Source organism: Leptidea sinapis, chromosome 2 (genome assembly GCF_905404315.1).
Source record: "Leptidea sinapis chromosome 2, ilLepSina1.1, whole genome shotgun sequence".
Taxonomy (NCBI): Eukaryota; Metazoa; Arthropoda; class Insecta; order Lepidoptera; family Pieridae; genus Leptidea; species Leptidea sinapis.
In genome coordinates, this window is record NC_066266.1 from 16903580 (window position 1) to 16925487 (window position 21908).

General features: G+C 36.3%; 1 protein-coding gene across 1 annotated transcript; it reads right to left on the minus strand.

Annotated features, from left to right (window-relative positions):
- Positions 1-1829: 1829 nt before the first annotated feature.
- On the minus strand, positions 1830-19792 carry LOC126975367 (4-hydroxybenzoate polyprenyltransferase, mitochondrial). The gene is made up of 6 exons (XM_050823218.1): positions 19515-19792; positions 18303-18478; positions 17072-17219; positions 10257-10450; positions 9450-9638; positions 1830-8325 (listed from the first exon to the last, which is right to left on the minus strand). Exons 1-6 carry the CDS (start codon positions 19786-19788, stop codon positions 8146-8148), a joined length of 1161 nt encoding a protein of 386 aa, XP_050679175.1. The 5' UTR covers positions 19789-19792; the 3' UTR covers positions 1830-8145.
- Between the last annotated feature and the right edge of the window lie 2116 nt (positions 19793-21908).

The following is a 21908-nucleotide window of genomic DNA, read 5'->3' on the forward strand; positions in this document are numbered from 1 at the left end:
AGCAATAGTACATACTTTCTTAAATAATTTTGAATATTTTTTCACATATACAAAGAAAGATGCACCATGATTACATGATGATCTCTCACTATATAGTTCATATAACCGTTGTCTGCTCCTATGAATACCAGCTGTTGCCCAGTTGTTAAATGACAAGAGACCACCCGAGTTGACTGTCTTTGAAGTAAATATAGAAGCAAACTCTGTTTTAATTATTTTAAATAACTTACCATACATCTCATTTGAGTACTGTTATAATTCAAATACAAGTTTGAGAGTTTTTCTGAAACATTGCCTCTATATTTCTCGATTCGCCCATTGTTTACCGGAACAAACATAAACTTTTTAGTTGAAGTACATTTGTTCCCTTCAATATTAAGAGGCTAATTGACCAAAGTGGTCTGAGCTCAGTTTACTAATTATTGATTGAGAAATAGGTTTATAATGAACGAAATGAATTTATAATGAACGTCCTTGTGCGGTGTATCGTGGATAAATGTCAAAATAAAGTATGTACACATTTCTAAAGGTCTTCAATGCTCATTTCTCCATAAAAAATCCTGAGTATCAAACGGGCAAGTTGTTACGATTTTTAACAATTAGATTGCTTTGTATTACGTAAGATGTAAAGCATACCTACCCCACGATTCTATTATATCGATACTTTTCTAAACATACACCAACAAGATAAACTAGCCTACAAACTATAACAATTATTAATAAATTAATGAATGGGTAAATTTTGTAAAAAAGAAATTATTTTCGTAAGTTCAACTTACAAAACCACTGTTTTCTGAGTTATTTTTGAGAAGCAAATAAGTAATTTGGTACGAATTTTTTATAGGTTGCTTTCGAAATACGTAACATGTGAAACAAGCAATAAATCGTTATTGTTAAGTTCTTCCTTATTCACAATAATTATCTCTCAACTCCTTTATAATTTATAAAAACAAAATCACGAAGCTGGTTATTTTTAAATACCTAGGGTGTAGTGTATTTTTACAACAATAATGATTGTTAATTCCACAACAATTTTAAAATAAACTTAAATAACTTATTGTTTATCGATTACAACTCCCTTTAAAGAAAGCTAATTATCGATAGAAGATATCTTTACCCTACCCCACCCGTACGAATTTCGAGCTTACTTTGAATCGCGCCGCCCGCGACCGTCAGACACCGCCGGCACGTGTACGCTGCCAAAGAAAACCGCCACTGGCGGCAAGGCCGTCTTATGACACTATTGAAATATTCAAGTTCATTGAACCCTTGACCCAGTTAACTAATACTACACAGTACGTATAAATTTGCGCAAAATGGTAAGTCTACTTTTTGACAAAACCAATGCACGAATATCGTCAACAAATATGCTAACAAGTATGTACCTACATTTATTTCATGTAAGTTAGTTCCATACTGTATATACTGACACATACTGAATACAATCATGGTGTTTTACTGTGTTGATTGCTTAAAATTCAGGCCTTTTAAAATGTTAATCCCTAATAAATAATTGATTTTGCGGAGTGAGACTTGTTGTATTCTTTGGTAGAATATTTGGTTTTTCAAGAATCCTGAGCGCCACTGCATTGTAATGGGAAAGGCGTATCATCAACTAAAGGTCTTGCTCGTCTCGTCCCTAGTTATAAAAAAACTCGCGCTACCTTCTTGAACCAACTTATTTTTAATTGAACGATTTTCAACTTAAAAGTGGCTGCTTGCTCCAATTAGTATTTGATATGGTATGTAAAGTGGCTTAGGAATATAATTAAATGAACTTTATAACTACAATCGAACCAAATCAAACACAGGGAAATAAAACAAGAAAATGGCAAGAACATTTTAATATTAACAAATAGACCATTTTACATAATAATATTATATTAACATTATTTAGTGTAATACATAATAAATAAGTCAGTAATACTATTTCATGATATTTTTTATGATATTTCAATTTCGTTTTTGACACATCACCTTTTTTATGTTTATGGGGATAAAAGGGCAAGAAACTTGGGTGATGGGAAGTCATGAGTCAACCCATCAGTAACACCAGGGGTGAAGAAATGCGTTTCGGCCTTTAAATTAGGAGTATCCTCTAGTCTAGAAGTTTCCAAACGGCCGTTTTCTATAACCTATCTATCTTTAGTTTAACTTACTAGAGGTAGACAAATATCCTTTTACGCTTACTTACGTTTTAATAACCTATTGACAGATAGCATTGGACTATAACTATGGATAGATAAGATCTTGTCATTAACAGGCGTTCCCAATACTCAGTCTATCTCTTCCTTGAGATAAAAATCGTAACTATCGTTGACTTTTCTGTCCCAATAAACTTATCGACGGTAACTAACCTTATCCGTGCACGCTGTTTGTCAATGGGGACCCATATAGCTTACCAGCGATATAAAGTTTGTATGGAAATTGCAATTCACGCGTCCCAACATAAGGCGATAACAATGACTTATCGGGTATATTGGGACAGCTTCAGATTATTTACAGCTAATTACTGACAGTAGGAGGTAGTAATTTATCTCTATCTGTAGATAGTATATTGGGAACTGCCGTAAACGGTGACAGCAATGTATCCGTAAGTTAAACTAAGCGTAGATAGGTTATTGAAAACGGCCGTAAAGCGTGCCATACGGGGCCTTCCATAAATTAGGTTACAAAAATTGTATCTGTGAAATCCCTCTCCCGTGCTGTGACGTCATATTTTTTCAATTTTACTTTTTATAGATCGGAGGACAGTGACCTGGCACTTACCGACGACTTAAGCCTACATAAAGCCTTAAAAATAAAGATAGAGTTAGTAATATTTCCTTGCAGATAACTTTCGAGTTATACTAATCCCCACTGTTCCTTGTCTCACAATGTTACATTGGGTTAGACCCCTCCCCCTTCCTTATTTTATTTATTTCAATAAGAGAAGAGACGAGCAAGACGTTCAGCTGATAATAATTGATACGCCCTGCATTACAATATAGGCGCCGTTCCACAACGTACCCATAACCCTCCCACCGGTGAATTTAAAGATTGACGTAATTAATGGATGGCGCTTATCGGGAGGACTGAAGTTGGTAATTGATTCGACAAAGTGATTCCCGCAGCTCACATTAGCGTTGAAGGAAATGGTACTTTTGCATATTTAGGGAATGGGTATCTGATTAACCGCAATAGCAACAAAGTTTAAATTGACAGAGAGTGTATTTCTACCGTCGCTATAATAACGGAATTTTTATATTTATTTATTTATAGCTTTGTTAACAAGACAAGCTCAAACCAAATTACAATAAAAGAAGAATATAAAAATCGCCCGTTAGGTTTATGGGCAATTAATTCCTTGATATAAGTTAGACCTCCAGTTTTCAACAACAGATAATGAAAAACAAAATGGCGAATGATCAGATTACAAAATGGCCGCCATGTTTTTTTTTATAAGAGGAAGCACACCGGACAATAGTCTCAAGTGAAGATAAGTTGAAAGGATAACGTGCATGGATATCCACGCGTTGACTTTTGAGTATCTGTTATTCTGCGTCGCTCAATTTATTAAAACATATTATTTTGGATTACTTATACTTCTAGATAGAGTCTCTTGCTGCTAGACAACCGATGAAAACAGGCCAGGAATATTAGTTTAGTGTGCGTGACAAGCTACGTTTAACACTCGCGATTTGTATTTGTGTTAGTGTGCGTGCATTGCTCAAAATAAAAAAAAAATCTTTCTAGATTCTAGACGTATAAATGATCTAAGCATATTATTTGATTATAAACATATTATTATAGGTTAAGGATTAACATTATCGAAAACGTGTAGTTTATGAATTTTTTATACACTTTGAACTTTTCTATGACTTTTCGGCGAATACTAAGAGATATAAAATATAAACAATTTGTTATGTTTTTAAAATGATAACCCTCACTTCTAGGCTTAATACACAAATAAAATTTGAAAACAAAATTTTATGAACGATGCGGGACTCGAACCCTCTGGCGTTCCGTGCCAGAGCTCTAACCGTTCGGGTGACGTATTGTCATAAAATCTTGTATCTTTGTTCATCTCTCAGGTTCTGGCTTCATCTACTATTGTTTAGATTTACAAGAGCGACATCTCAAGTCAAATTCCTAATATGCATATATTGGGGTTGAGCAGGTTATCAACTGTGAAGTAGATCCTGTAGATGAAGCCACAACCTGAGAGTTGAACAAAGTAAACAAGATTTAATGACGATGCGTCACTCAAACGGTTAGCTCAGTTGGCAGAGAACTGGCACGGAACGCCAGGTCGTGGTTCGAGACCCGCGTCGTTCATAATATTTTTTTTCAAATTTTATTTGATATAAAATATCTTATCTATAAATAACATAACCAAAGCTTTAATAATAACTTAACAGTATAGGGACTAACCGTAGTTTTACAATACACTAGCGCGAGAAAAACAACGCGTGCGAGGGAGAAGAACATCTTTAACGGAGATACAGCGAGATAGGAGAAATATTCTATAGTCGCCGTAAACGACTTTGATTGAAAAGTCGTAAACGGTCTGCCACGCTTGGCATTAGCACGTTAGTAATTTGAATATTAAACTATTCAAATAAAATTCTCCTGAAAACGTGATCTGGAAAGGTCCGCATAACTAAAATAATAATAAAAATGTTACTTTTACGAAAAATCTGATGTTAAAACACGGTTACAATTACACGCGTTTAAATCCTTTAAAATAATCCGTTAATCCAATTAAATAATAATATTATACCAGCTAACCTGTGGGTTAGTTACATTAATCATCATCATCCGGAAGACTTCCACTGCTGGACAAAGGCCTCCCCCAAAGATTTCCATGACGATCGGTCCTGCGCTGCCCTCATCCAACGTATTCCGGCGATCTTCACAAGATCGTCCGTCCATCTTGTGGGGGTCCTACTAACTTCCGGTACATGGGCATCATTCGAGGACTTTACTGCCCTTACGTACACATTGACCCATTAAAATTGATCACAATGTCAGGTCGTCTATGAGCGAGTTTATTCTAAATCTATCAACTACCGAACGCATTTATTTCATAATTACGTGTCGCTGTATGGGCGTGGCCTTAGCAACGAACGCCCCCAACCCAGAAAACTGTACACTAAACAATTTGTAATGTTTTTAAAGTGATAACCCTCACTTCTGGGATTAATACATGTAGCATGCTACAAACTAAGAGTTGAACAAAGCATACAATATTTTATAAAAGATACGTCACTCGAACGGTTGGCTTAGTTGGAAAAGCACACGCACGGAACGCGAGAGGTCGCGGATTCGAATCCTGTATCGTTGATAAAATTTTGTATTATTTGTATACTGTACACTATATTATATTTTAAACAATTATTGTTATTAATTGTATTATAAGCTAAGACTAGCAATAGAGCGTGGCTCTCTCTGTGATAGAACAGAAACGATGACAATTTTATAACATTTTACTACTACCCTCGGACTTACAAATCACATGATAGTTATCGAGTGAAAAGAAGAACACAATATTTTTATGTGATTATTATGCGAGTAAAGTGGGAAAAATAATCTATTTTTCTAAAAAAAACATTTGAAAATGCAGGTGATTTCGTTTTTTGACAATCGACACCAAGACAGTTTATAATATATTTCGGCGCAAATCCAACACAGCTTTAATAAAACGTCATTAGAATACATTGTAATATGAAAATATTGTAAAAAGCATTAGTTGACAACACGTGCATGCGCGCCGAGCTCTATAAATACGGCCATACTGTCGACGCTCGACGCATTCGTGCTCGGGCTGTCGTACTTCACGAAGCTCTCTGAGACGTTGTAACGCTGCCCGTGGAATATACGAAGGTGATCAAATACTCGAGCAGATTTCTTTCGATGATCCAATTATGAGTGATCACCAGCAAGTCGACAATTGTGACGTCACACATTTTAAAAACAATACCGAGGTACCTTCTCCATTATACATTACATTACTTGTTGTCGGCAAACCTATAATAAAAATGTCATCGTTTCTGCAATAATCTCATAATAATAATGTTATCTTAATCATAATTTAATATCGACCGAAAACGCATTGCATTATCCCAAAATACACATAACATAACTTCTAAATATCGCAATATCACATCGTTATCATATATTAGAGGAACTTATAATCCTTGCTTTTGAACTGATTACATCCGACGTCTTCGATTCGTTAAAAAGCACAAAAATCATAGACTATTAATAGCCTACTGAACCCTTAAATTATACTAAAATTTAAAAATTACCCGTTATTAAAAAATATGGCGTCTAGTTATTTATTAACAATCCTGTAAACAACCCATTTTTTATCCATAAATTAAATACTTTAAAACGAATTTTAATAATAACCACAACGGTCTAAAAGAATCTAGTACCAACAAAACAACCCCAAATAAAACATACTAAAAAAAATAAGAATGCACTTTCAGTAAGTGTTGCCATAACTCACGCAACTCCAGTGCTGATATCTATAAATAATTGTCAAACGTCAGTTTTCAGTGTGATTTGATAGACTGTGGCAAATGTGCCAGCATTTCCCGCAACTAGATGGCGCTAATTTGGCAACAAGTTAGACAGACCTGTCAACTTCAGTTGCTAGTGACTGTACGGACTGAACAATGATCATTTTAAACTGGAATGCTCTTCAACACCGTATCTTTACTCATTACCTGGTAGGCTACCTCAACCTGACATTGGCTCGATTGTCGTGACCTTTCCACCTAAATCACAATATAGAGAATAGAATAGAATAGAGATATGCTGTCTATTAATCCCGCTACAACTTTATTTTTCAAATTATAAAAGGATGCACAACTCAGTAACCCAATATATTGAAAATAGTAATTTTGGATGGAAATGTATTCAGGTGTAATACATTCAGTTAGTTAATTTTTCAGTAACTTTTTCAACAATATCAACAAATTATAATACATTTTAATTAACACTAAAACATTTCAGCAACGAATGAACGCTTCCACTTGGATCAAAGATGAAACAACAGCTTTGCTGGCTTTAACATATTGATAAAATAATTTATTTATTAATACGGCTTTACTCACTTACCGACTAGTTTCGGAACATTTGGAGGTCCACCTACTTGGAAACCAGTGTTACAAAACGCATCTCACAATAAGACTCAAGATCACGTAGTGGTCATTGTGAGTACATTTTGTGCACCGTTGGACACCAATAGTGACATAGTGTCAGTTTTTACCAGTGGGAAGCTCCTTTGCGCAGGATGCCGGCTAGATTATGGGTACCACAACGGCGCCTATTTCTGCCGTGAAGCAGTAATGTGTAAGCATTATTGTGTTTCGGTCTGACGGGCGTCGTAACTAGTGAAATTACTGGGCAAATGAGACTTAACATATTATGTCTCAAGGTGACGAGCGTAGTTGTCGCTCAGAATTTTTGGGGTTTTTCAAGAACCCTGAGCAGCAATGCATTGTAATGGACAGGGCGTATCAATTACCATCAGCTGAACATCCTGCTCGTCTCGTCCTTTATTTTCATAAAAAAAATCGGCGCCCTCCCGCCCTGTCAAGCCGCGCACTACGAACACAAGTCCGCAGTATCAGACGGAACGTTATCGCGAACCCACCACACTCACCCTGATGAAGGACACCGATAAGTCGCGAGTACATCCGTATTAAAAAATAAGTTAATAATGAATCACGAAAGTTTTAATAATTTGATAAAATAATAATTAAAATATTTTATTTGGAAAGGGCAACGTATGACGAGTCGACTAGTACATGTTATGTGCTACTATTAACATAATATATATAATATGTACAATACTCACATTATTGCAAGATATACCTAACCTATATATCGCACTGATATTTTTTTTTAGATAATATTGACCCACTTTTACACAGATTATCTTGCCCCAAACTGTAGCCTGTACTATGGGTCAAAGACAACGATATATTTAATACAATATACTTACTTAAACATACATAAATACATATAAAAATCTATGAAACGGAAACAAACATTCATATTCATCATATAAATGTTTGCACCTACCGGGATTAGAACACGGGTCCTCTAGCTCAGTAGGCAGGGTCACTGACCACTGGGCTATGGGGTAAAAAATCAACCGAATAAACAGCTCCTGGCAGCACTGGTGTCACTCCCGTTATTCTTCTTCCTGTTCTCCAGATATGTGTGATAACCTCCCCCGATGATGCCCATCAGTATTATAAGCCCGACTAAGGTGTTCGATTTGAATTTTTTGGCGCAGTCTGCTGGGTTGTCTGGGTTAAGTGTATATATCTGAAAAGGTTTTTTTTGTTACGCCAAAGTATAAATGCCTGAATAAGTACACACACACTTTTTTTTAACTTAATTGTTAATCCTATTGTAAAAAGCATAAACAGCGCCCAATAAGAAAGATAAAAGGCATTTATTTTCTCAAAATTGATTCCTATACAATTCTTTTGATGTCGTTTCTAATATACTAGATACTATTACCGCTTCGGTAACAAATGACACTCTGAGAGAGAAGAAGAGACGCAAGAAACTCTCCCAGCTTTCTTTTTTGCGCTCTTTTTAATGAAATATACAATATTGTACTGTCATGCTATTGCTATAAAATAATCATAGTCTAGTCCCAGGCTGTCGGATCACTTAGATATTCAGCTTAGGAGTAGCAGGATTAATGACAGAGCCATTTTTTAATAAAATATTTAAATTTATTAATAGATAATGCCTGAACAGTGGCTGGGACTTTATTGTAGAAGTGTATACATTTACCCTTAAAGCTATTATTATGTATCTTATGAAGCCAATTAGAATTAGTTACAAGCAATGTCTTATTTCTAGTGTTATAATAAAGAAAATCACAATTAAGAGCAAAAAGGTGACTTTTGTGAACGTATTTTAAATTTTCATAAATGTACTGACAATGAACAGTCATAATATTTATTGCTTTAAATTATTCTCTGAGACTGTCAAAGACTGTTAAACTCAAATGATCAAGATAGAACAATGACCTCTACTATATACCACTGGACTGGCGGCTGTCAAAGTGCTTTTGTGCCTGTTTGATATTCCCCATTTTGGCGCTGTTGGCCATGTAGCGAGAGTCTGCGGTACTAAAACTAGTGATGACAACCTCAGCAAACATTGATAGATGGTGGGAAACTATTTACCAAAAAAAAATTATGTACTTTATTACGTTGATTCTTGAAGTATAAATAACACGGAAAACGAAAGAAATGCAAAACTACTTCAGAGTATTGTACGCTTCTGTCGCAGCCATTTGTATTATACGTCAAAATTAGTTCTCTGGACGCTCGCGAGTGGCCCTTCAAATATGCACAAAAAATTTGCTGTCAAACATATGGAACAGCCCGGCCATGGCCTGGTATTTATACAGGTCAGTGATATATACATACCTGTAAACCAGCATGAGTTGCATAGGCACCCAAAGCCGCGTAGTACGGCCATGCCAAGCCAGCCGCATTGCCGGCCAATCCGAAGCCGGCTAAGCTGATGGCTAAAGCAGCCGTTAAGGCTGGTTTAGTATTAGCACCGAACGTCAACGCGGTCGACTTGATACCTATTCTAGAATCGTCGATTTTATCCTGAAACAAATGTTATTTTATAAATTTTCTATGGCGTAACAAATAGAGGCAATTCCGACTGTATTGAACTAGATTAAACTATCCCAAATAATAATTAAAAGATACATAAAAGAGAGAAATATCTTCTCGTGTAATGTTTTTAGTGGTACATGCCCAGATGTATAGATGACAGTGACATAGATGAACTTGCCCCAAATAAATATTACAATTTGTGTACTTACAACTAGATTAAACTACCTCAAATTATGAATAATAGATATATAGTATAGGGGGCATATCCTCTTCGTGTAATGTTTTAAGAATGCCGTAGCTAGTGAAAGTACTGGGTAAATGAGTCTTAACATCTTGTTTTAAGGTGAAGAGCGCAATTGTAGTGCTTTTTGGGTTTTTTTAGAATCCTGAGCGGCATTGCATTGCAATGGGCAGGGCGTATCGATTACCATCAGCTGAACGTAGTTTTCGTCTCGTCCCTTACGGTCATAAAAAAGCCGAACAATAATTAGTTAGAAATATAAATCTTTCATCCATAATTTCATCGACAGTCTTACGAATTTTCGATCAGCCCACGTGTCCTAACGCTAGTTCCGCAACTCAAATAGCACTTCAAAAAAAACAAACCTGATGTGCATATATAGTATCATACAGCACGGTCCAAGCCATGGCAGCGGTGTACAAAGGTATGCAGACAGCAGGATCCACTTGCCCTTGTAGTGCTGAATACCCAAGAAGTGCGCCCCAGTTGAATGTTGCCCCGAGATACAATTGAGGGTATCGCGTGAAACGTTTCGCAAGGGGATATGTTATTACGAAAACTGAAAAAGAAAAAAGGGCAAGCAACATGTTATTTTTAAACCGATATGCCTCACTTCCGGTGTAAATTGTACAAATTAAATTTGTAACCAAAATTTATAAACGATGCGACAACATGACACAACCTGAGAGTTGAACAAAATTTACAACCCATGCATACTCGAATGGTTGGCTCAGTTGGAAAGAACGTTCAGACGTAACCCGAGAAGTCTTGGGGTCGAGTACCGCATCGCTCATAAATTTTGGTTTATTTATTCAAGTTACACTAACACAGAATACAGATGTCAATTCATAAGATTGTAACATAAAGTCCAAATGTGTGTCTGCAATTACACGTGAACACATCATGCACATAAAAATACAAACAATTTAGTTCATAATAATTATATACAAGTAAATTGAAGTCCTATAACGCTAACATGTCTAAACAATATAAAAAGATAAATTAATTCCACAAATAATTACAAGCTACAATACAGTCACTTCAATATAATCACTAAAATACAATATACAATATATTTTGCCAAAGCGTTTTTGAAGTAAAACATCTTTAGGCGTGACTTGGGGGTAACTCAGAATATTTTTTTGACGGAAGTAACGTTAGTACTTCCGGCAGAAAAAACTTTTAAAATTTTTAGGCATTATAAGTTAATAGTTTAAGAAATTGTTTCAAATTGCTCCGTAATATTTTCTTAAAATTTCCAAGTGTATTTATTCATTTATGACTACTTTGTAATAAACAATAAATAAAAGTTTTCAGTCTGACGTTTGCGACATTCGTTAAGTTTTCTTCGTCCATCTGACAGGCAAAAGGTCCGAGCCCATAGAGCCATATTCATTAATATTCAACAACAACTTTATATTGATATGTGTGATATTAATTATTTTTATTCAATTATTTATTAAGGACGCGTTTACGAATCCGACAAAAATAAGATATTTTTCGGTAGAGTGGTGGTTCGGTAGTAATGAAATTAAACTAAGTCTAACAAAACAAAAAATTGCCACAAATAGATTACTTCTTTATCTCCAATTAGCGGGAAATGTTTGCTTTGAAATTTTGATATTTTATGTCGTAAAAACGATTATCCGTTACCTCTTCACGCAAAATTGACGAAATGGGGATTCAGGATCAGTTTTCTGCAACCACTTACACAATTTTGGCTCTTAAAAATTATGTAAGGAAAGCAGATATAATATTTTCAAAAACACGGGAAATAAATTAATGAATATCTAATAAATAATCTCAGAAAAAAATATAAATGAATCGTCTAAAATTCATATATATTTCTGATAAGCATGACCTTTAAAGTGTGGTATTAAGGGTTATTTTATTTTGTCACTCCGTACGCATTGCACGGAAAGATCTATCGAATTCGAAATAACCTCAGTCCGCGCTCGGCCGCCGTCGTGGGTAGACACTGTGTCGGTTGTAAGCAGCAGCTCGTACTCGGAAAGATCGCTGTACGAACATGAATATTTTTTATAAGCTATACAATACTGTCTTTGATACTTTACATATTTTGTACGCAGACAGATTTTCAATAAATTATGTTTCTGTATTTTTTTTGAAGAATTAGTGATTTATAAGTTCATCTCTAAATATAAGGTCTAATCGAAATCCAAGATGGCGCTTATAAAATTGGCAACTTTTCTTCATGGGTGTCATTTTCATGGTTTTCGGGGTCAACAATAACGAATATCGGGTCAAAATCGAAATCCAAGATGGCACCTATGAAACTTACCAACTTCTTTACATGGGTGTCCTTTTCATAGTTTTTGGGGTCAACAATATCGAATATCGGGTCAAAATCGAAATTCAAGATGGCGACTTTAAAATTTACCAACTTCTTATCATGGGTGTCATTTTCATGGATTTTGGGGTCAACAATAACGAATAGCGGGCCTAAATCGAAATCCATGATGGCGCCTATGAAATCTACAAAATTTTCTTCATGGGTGTCATTTATATCGTCAAAATTAGAATTCATTCATAAACTTAAATTATCTTATAAAAGGCCTGTCTAACAATATCCCACATGCTAAATTAATTCTTCATTTCCTAAATATAGAAATATTTTCGTTTCGACTTTTCACTGACAATATGTACAAAACACATTCCGTTACCAATCTAATTAAAAAATCTCAAAATTTGATTTTGAAAGACCTATCTAATTGTTCTCTGCACCCTCGATAACCTCGGATAAGATACCCATATTGTTGAAATCATAATTTTTTGCGGCGGCCATCTTGGATTAAAAAAAAACTGCGTTTACTGCACACGACGTTATGCGACAGAATTGCCATCTAAAATTCAAATATTTAACTACTAAACGAATACATCAACCAATTATCAAAAATACAAATGTATTAAAAAAATAAAATTCAAACTTGCTAAAGTATCAAATTCATTTGATTCCCGCAATTAACTTTAAGTACATGTAAGTGTTTGAGCGGTGTCAGTGTAGTAGTGCGATTCGATACCTCTCTGTTTTGAGAACGCGTCCTTAATAACACGGCCTCAATTTATGTTAGTTTACAACGTGAATCAAAAAGGGTATAACATCCCTTCAATGCTATGATGCAGTCATATGCAATAGTATTGTGATGTTTAAATTTGAATAAATAATAATAAAAAAGCCCCTACAAAATAAAAATATTATTTTTCAATTTCTTTTCTCAGACAACCCTAACTTTTAAAGAGACCGCCATATAATATGGGCGGAGCCGTTGTTTGTAAACAAAATTAGGTAACCTACCTAAGGACTTAAACATTAGGTATTCGATAATAATAGTACATACCAATCTTGCTGCGCAGCTTTTTAACACTCCTTGAGTTTCACAATAAATACACAGAAAACACCACATCACGTCATGTTGATTATGTTTTAGGTAGTTAGGTACCTAAGTAGATACCTAGTTATTTCATCACTAGTACATTCAAAACAGCCCAGGTACATCACACGTGATACAGTTATAAGGAGGTTTTTTTTATTATTATGGAATAGGAGGACAAACGAGCGTACGGGTCACCTGGTGTTAAGTGATCACCGCCGCCCACACTCTCCTGCAACACAGAGGAATCACAAGAGCGTTGTCAGCCTTTAAGGAAGGTGTACGCGCTTTTCTTGAAGGTACCCATGTCGTATCGTCCCGGAAACACCGCACAAGGAAGCTCATTCCACAGCTTCGTGGTACGAGGAAGAAAGCTCCTTGAAAACCGCACTGTGGAGGACCGCCACACATCCAGATGGTGGGGATGATATCGTAACTTGTGGCGTGTCGTGCGAAGGTGAAATTCGGCGGCAGGAATCAGGTTGAACAGCTCTTCGGAACACTCCCCGTGATAAATGCGGTAGAAGCCACACAATGAAGCGACGTCTCTACGCAACGCCAAGTGATCAAGCCGTTCACAGAGTACTGGGTCCCCGACAATTCGAGCTGCTCTGCGTTGCAGGCGGTCAAATGGATCGAGCTGATACTGGGGTGCGCCAGACCAGAGATGACAGCCTATTTGGCTTTGCTCTCCAGATGGCCTCGAAATTAACAATCACTCTAGATTTCGAGACCCAGATTTCTGATACTAGGCGAGGATGTAAAGGAAGTGTTGTCAAAGAGCGGTGATACGACAAATGGGGTTTTATTCGTAGTATACGCGCAAACTTGAGTCTTCTGGGAGTTAAATTGGACAAGGTTCATATTTACCCACATAATAGGGGCAAGCCTCCACATTTCTAAACTCTGGTCTGCTACTTTCTAAGAACAATTTCTTAATAGGAGCCTATTAGAATTATCTTTATTGGATAATACATTTTTTGTGTTAAGAAGGGACAAGACGAGCTGGACATTCAGCGAATGGTAATTGATACGCCCTGCCCATTACAAATGCAGTGCCGATCAAGAGTTAAGAAAAAACCAAAAACGCGTGCGGAACTACAATTGCGCTGGTCACCTTGAGACATCAATCATTCAAATAATCCTACACTAAAGTGCTTAGGTGATAACTTATCAAAAATGAGAACTCATTTAATTTCCAACACATCCCTTTGATTTTACAAACACATAAACATTCTCCAATCACAGAGTCTCCTATCATGATATTCACATTCACACATTTCAAAGAGTAAAAATGCCGATAGGCCGAACTTTTTAACCTAAAAATATGATTTACAGAGTTTCATAATTGGATTAGAATTACCTTTATTGGTATTAATTAATCTTTATTGGTAATTAAAGTAAATACAAATTTAGAATGATTTTCAATGTCAGCTAAAGAAAATGCACATACAAAATAACTTCGTCTTCATGGCAAAATGAGATTATAATTTTCCTCACAGGTGCAATGAATAGTAGGCATTTTACTATTATCTGATATAATGTCACATCTACGTTATTCATCTGTTTTAGGTCAAAGAGAGTTAAGAAAAACAGCTAATAAGGGTTGCGGGATGCATAGTTTTTGCGAAAACTGTGGACTTTAAATATTGTATTCAAATATAACGCCAATTCATTTCTGACTTCACATAGTCATTAGAGATGACCTAAGGAATGTCGGGTTCAAAGCATAGTATACCCTTTTTGATTCACGTTGTATATTTAATGGTATAAATTAAATCTTCTTGTTCTTCTTTCAACTTTTTAAGAATATTTGTTATGTACTGGATGTCCTAGAATAGGTGGGACAAGCAAGGGCAAACGAAAATAACATATTTATATATATATATATATATATATATATATATATATATACATATGTATCTGTTAATTATTCCTAAAGTTAATTATAATTAAGTTTTATTTCAATCGCGCGTAAAGATTACACGCACACACTTTTTTTTAATAAATTAGTTCATTAAATTTTACTAATCAGAGTGTCAGGTTCCTCTTAAATTGTGCAACTGTATCTCCAAAAACATCTATAGATCGCTTGTTTGAAATTATAGTGTTGTATTGACGCAACAGCCTGTGGGGAGTTATATCCGATTACAATACTTGGTTACAAATTTAATTTGTAAAAAATTGTAAGTTTTTATATATATTCTCTTATTTATTCAATAGTGGAAACCAAACTGTGGAAAGAGATTCCTTGTACACAAAAAAAGCGCATCCTCATTTCTGATCGGACGGCAACGCTCCTGTGATTCCTGTAAGAAAGTGTGGGCGATAGTTCTCACTTGTATTCAAGTGACCCCTCTTTCGTAAAACAAAAAGTGAAAAAAATAGTTTCGTAAAAATTTTAATACTACGAAATATACACGATTTATGTATTATTTCCGACTCCATATTCGTTTGTAAACTTTTGTAACTTAAATTATAATTTTATTTATTTAATTAAACTGTCAGGCGCGTCAACTTCATCAGTTTTGATATTTCGAAATTTGCGTGTGCCAAGCAATATTTGCGTGTGCCAAGTAAAATTTGCGTGTGCCAAGTAAAATTTGCGTGTGCCAAGTAAATTTTGCGTATGCCAAGTAATATTTGCGTGTGCCAAGTAAAATTTGCGTGTGCTAAGTAAAATTTGCGTGTGCCAAGTAATATTTGCGTGTGCCAAGTAAAATTTGCGTGTGCCAAGTAAAATTTGCGTGTGCCATACTTGGCATACTTTACTATATTTGCGTGTGCCAAGTAAAATTTGCGTGTGCCAAGTAATATTTGCGTGTGCCAAGTAATATTTGCGTGTGCCAAGTAATATTTGCGTGTGCCAAGTAATATTTGCGTGTGCCAAGTAAAAGTTGCGTGTGCCAAGTAATATTTGCGTGTGCCAAGTAATATTTGCGTGTGCCAAGTAATATTTGCGTGTGCCAAGTATAATTTGCGTGTACAAAGTAAAATTTGCTTGCGACAAGTAAACATTTTGCACTAAATGCACGGACGTAATTTGAAAATGGGCAAACGGCTCTTTTTCAACCGCAATAGCGAGCGCCAAGATAGTACTTTTCCCGCATGAGTAACACAAAATTAAAAAATAACTTAAATACAAATGTATTCTCAATAATGAATATTGCTGCTATTAAAAAGTTAATAGAATAGAACATTATGCAACCAGAGTGCTATATTTGTTATTGAAATCAAATGATTTGTCCATATTGCCACGAGAGTGGGTTAGGGATTGGAAATAATACTCCGCTTATAGGAACGAGTCTATATTTGCGTTCACTTTTCTGAACTTGTACTTCGACAGTTTGCCGCTGTCCCTCTTGCGGGCGGCGCTACCTTTAACAGATCACACCGCACCGAACACTGTTCTTTTCTATCTTCTTCTTTTCCTATTTACTTTCGTTTCGTTTACTTTCTGAACTAGAACTGCCGTAAGCCACGCTTCGTACGGCTTATATATCCCCGAGACTGTTCTACTTTCAAAATGATTCTCCTCCATTCCATCTTTAAATTTAAATTTTACTCGAAATGTCTTTTAAATGTACAAAACCCAAAAATTTCCAAACACTGTTAGGTTTATCGAACCCGGGTCTACAGGGTCTGAAGTAAACACTTTTCCGCTGAGCTACGAGTATTGCTGACGGAGCTGTTAAAATTATCAATGCCTTAAAGTTTGACAGTTCTCGCCATGTACGTTTCTGCGCTACAATAATTTAGTCAGGTCATAATAGCCAAGCTGTACTTACACATACTGCTAGCACCGAGCACTATGCTGTAGCAATTTAGCTGCAGCAGAATCCCCAGGGACAAGCTCAGCTGTGCAGCAAGGAACCCAACCGCTTGCTTCTGGGATATCACCCCGGAGACCAGAGGACGATTCTTCGTTCTTTCTACCTGAAAATCATGTGAGAAATTACTGGATTATTTATCATTTAAAGGGCTCATTATCGCAGAGTGGCTCGAATCATTGACCATCAAGTCATCTCCGATCGGCTTTATTCTTTGGCGTTGCGTTAAGATGTGGGTTTATTACGGTAATTGCTCAGTTGTTCGGGTTGATACCAGCACTCGAATTCCACCACCGGACATTACATCAAAATGTGTAAATCCACCCGCCTCATATTGAGGTCTAGCTTCTGTACAACCGCGAGTTTTATTTTAATGAAAATAAGGGACTATATGACTTAGGAACCTTCCATAGAATAGATCCTTAACTTAAAAGCCTGCAAACGAATCTCTTGACCCCTGGTGCTGCGGATGTTTATGGGCGATTGCCTCAACACTTCCTATCAAGTGAGCCTCTTTCCAGTTCGCCACCTCTGACTGACTGTATTGCCTCCGTTGACGGAGTTAAACAACCGAGATGGCGAATTCACAAAATGGTCACCATGAAATTGGAAGAGTTGTTTCTTCTGGAATTTCATTGCCCTAATGGAAACATTCAAGCCACTACATGGAGTATTCAATATGAAAAAAAAAGCACCTGAACTAGCTGATGCCCGCGATTTCGTCCGCGAAAATAAAGGGTTTTAAAAATAATAAGCGAGTCTGGAATTGAAGATTATCTCATTTGATATTCCAGTAGTTCCGGTTCCCGTTTTCGCTCCCGTTCCCAAAATATTATATGAATCTTATTTCAAGGAAGTTTGTTATGGCAAACTAAACTTACTATACTATTGGTATAGCTATCGCATCGACGTGAATTTCAGTTTTTCACATATCATGCGGGAACCATGGATCGGTTGAGTGGTTTAGGCGTGAAAGCGTAACAAACAAACTTTTATTCACATTAGTAATATTAGTAGGTTAGGGATGTGGAAGAAGGGAAGTAGGGATGTAAGGATGTGATTAAGTACTGAGAGAGTAATTGAAATGGCAACCTATGTATCTATGTCTCTATGGACAGTTGACATACCATAGAGACCTAATGTCTCTATGGTATGTCAACTGTCGAGGAATATAAGCTTTTTAAAATACCTGTGCATCAATATCTCTGTCCCACAGATCGTTGATGGTGCATCCAGCGCCTCTCATCAATCCAGCTCCGGCCAGGAACAAGCCAGCCACATACAAACTGGTATATGCGTCTACATTCCCAGGTAATGATGCCAATGCTATTGACCAGGCGCCAGGGTAATAGAGTAGGTAAACTCCTGAAATCATGTATAACTGATATATTAGTTTTTTATGGAAGAAGAGGAAAAACGAGCGTACGGGTCACCTGGTGTACAGTGATCACCGCCACTCACATTATCTTGCAACACCAGAGGAATAACAGGAGTGTTGCCTGCCTTTAAGGAAGGTGTACGCGCTTTTTTAGAAGGTACACATGTCGTATCGTCCCGGTATCACCGCACAAGGAAGCTCATTCCACAGCTTTGTAGTATGTGGAAGAAAGTGCCTTGATAACCGCACTGTAGAGGAACGCCACATATCCCGATGGTGGGGATGATATCCTAATGTGTGGCGTATTGTGCGAAGGTGGAATTTATTAGAACTTTGGAACACTCGCCGTGATAAATGACATAGAAGGCACACAATAAAGCGATGTGTCTATGCAACACCTGGTGATAGGGTAGAGTAGCCACAGAAAGGCAGGAATGGAGAAAAAGTGATAGTTACTAATGTTAAACTCTCCAATTAAAAGGCTAAAATAAAAAATACTATTCTTGACCAACACAAACAATTCGATAAATTCGAATTAAATAATAATCTGGTTTTGGGTTCCCTACTTCAGATCTATTTCTGTTGCAAAACTGGAATGCTTGTGTGTTTAAGATATTCTACTAAATGGCACAAATTTGCAAATAGTTAGTAAGCCTGAGATAGGCTAAAAACATTACTCTTTCAGCTACCATGTGACGCCAAATAGCTGAACTGAAGAATTACTTACTACTTACTTACTTAAGAAGAATAAGATTTAGTTGTAAATATCATTAAGTACTTGTAATAATTTATGTAATTATATTTGTTTATGTCCTTTTTAGTCTAACAGCATGTATATTTGTTTTAGGTATAAAATAAGAAAATAAAACTTGTTTCAATCTTTAGCACAAATCACTACCAATCAAATTAGAATACAAAAATACTCTAAGCTTGGTGGTGTACTTTAACATGACATTGGCAAACTTGTGGTATACCTTCCACAGAAGCCATAGTAGGAAGAATAGAATAGAATACTATAATTACCTGTAGGTCTGTCCCACCGAGACAACTGTATGTATGGATCAACTTTATCCCTCCAATACACCTTTAAATTAGAATGTGGGATCTTATCTATCACTATCTTTGGTGTACTGGTCTCAATGACAACTTTCTGTCTATGCTGATCACTCTGTGTTGAATGTACTCTGTACAACTTATCTAATCTTTGGTGCTTATAATACAAGTGTCCACATATACACTGTGATACAGGCATTGCTTTATGCATTTGTAATATTTGTTTATACTGCCTCAGGAGCATTTTGATTTCTGAAACAAAATACAGACATTTCAATTAACCTTCCGAAATCAAGCAAGCGCCCCAATGCACAAGATTTTTCAGATACACCAAAATTGAAAGTGTGGTACAGCACACTACACCCTGACCAAGTTCTGACTCTTATTTTGTTTAGAAGATGGTTAAATTTGCATAGTCTTATAGCTAGCTTTCTTATACATTCACTGCCTAATTATAAGCAATCTATTAATACACATAAAATAATATACATTGACAGACCACTGTGTGCGCAAGTCACACCGACCTAAGACATACCCAGGGATGGTGAAACTTGCTGATTTCATAAGGTTAATAAGGTGAAATCCTGTAACAGGTAATTTTTTTTTGAGAAAGTGATCAAGAGAACAAGTCATTCACCCATAAACCCCACCGACTTAAATGAAGTAACCCAAAAATCTGAGAAGGACTACAATTGGCTTGTCTCCTTGAGACATAGGATGTTAAGTGTCATTTGCCCAGTAATCTCACTGCCATTTTCATGTTTTACACATTACTGCCTCACAGCAGAAATAGGCTCTATTGTGGTACCCATAATCTAGCCGGAATCTTGTGCCTCCCACTGGTATATGCTAATTTATGGTAGATGAGCTCATGATATAATATTATAAGGGTTAAAAGCTACACCCAACAGTTCCATGTTGAATTGTTTATTGACCAGAAGTCATAATTAGTGTGTGTGATAACAGTAATAGATTACACCTAGCTCATACACCAAAATCATAGTTAGCAATGCAGTGTAACATGAAGAAACAGATAATATACAAGAAACAACAACATAATAAATACTAAAATACATAAAAGGATGGAGAAGCCTTACCACCTTTAGTAAACTCTATCTATTACAAGGTTGTAGGAATACCACAAACTAAGATGAAAATTATGATATTAAATGAATTTATACATCATTCAAATATATTGTGACATAACATAACCTAGAGTATTCAAATTGGAATATACGCTATAATCTGCGTTTATAGACAAAAGTACTAACCTTTGTTTCAAGGAAAACTACTAACAACTTTACTTATATTATCTAATACGAAATAACTTGAAAGTCAAGGTTAAAAACTTAAATAAGAAATGTTCATTTATGTAGGTAATAAGTTAACACATTTCTACGCTACACTGTCGTTTCCTTTTGATATTTTATTTGGTAATCATCACTCGATTGGTTTCTACGAATGAAACACTAGTAACTTGACCTCCGGCTTATCTTTATGAAATTATTGCAATTTGCAAATATTGTACTATTTTTAAATTGAAAACACACTTCAAAGTTCAAACTTCAAAATTTTTGGCATTTGATTGATGGAAGACAAATATTATAACAGACTAAAAATATTGTATAGTCTAAATGGTATGGATGCCGATAAATTCCATTGCGGCAATGAACCACCGTTCGTTTTTGCAACAATGTTTTATACCTCTTTAGGAATATTAAAATATGATGATGATGTCCTCCCAGACGTATCCGTCGACGGCGACACCCTTAACTCGTCTTCGCCTGGGCTCTTGCATGAGCTTGAGCATGACTCGCAAAACCAAATTTTGTTTTGAAGGTCCTATTACAAGAAGCGCAGTAAAGAGACCCACGTGAATTGCGAGTATAGTTGTAGGAGGGCCTGGGTCGAGTTTCTCGGATCAGGCATTTGGCGTCAAGGTCTTCAAGACGGCAACGCTCAAAGTTTTCTATACCCGTGTTGACAGCAGTTTGCCACTCCGACCTCTGCGTTGCAAGCTCCTCCCATGTCTCACTAGACATGCCAATTGCAGTCAAGTGGCGTTTTAAGACATCCTTGCAACGCAGAAACTGTCCTCCAGGCTTTCGTTTAAGTGAGCTAAGCTCAGAGTAAAATACCTTTTTTGGTAATCTGGAAGACTCCATGCGTACAAGGTGTCCACACCAGCGTAGTTGGCCTTTCATTAGCATACACTCCATTCCAGCGAGCTTAGCTCGACGTAGAACGTCCGAGTTTGGCACACGATCCTCTCACCCATCTCACCCGAAGAATCGCCCGAAGACACTTCATGACAGCTTCCTTCCGGAGACCCAGTGCGGGTTCAGACCTAAAAGAGGTACAGTT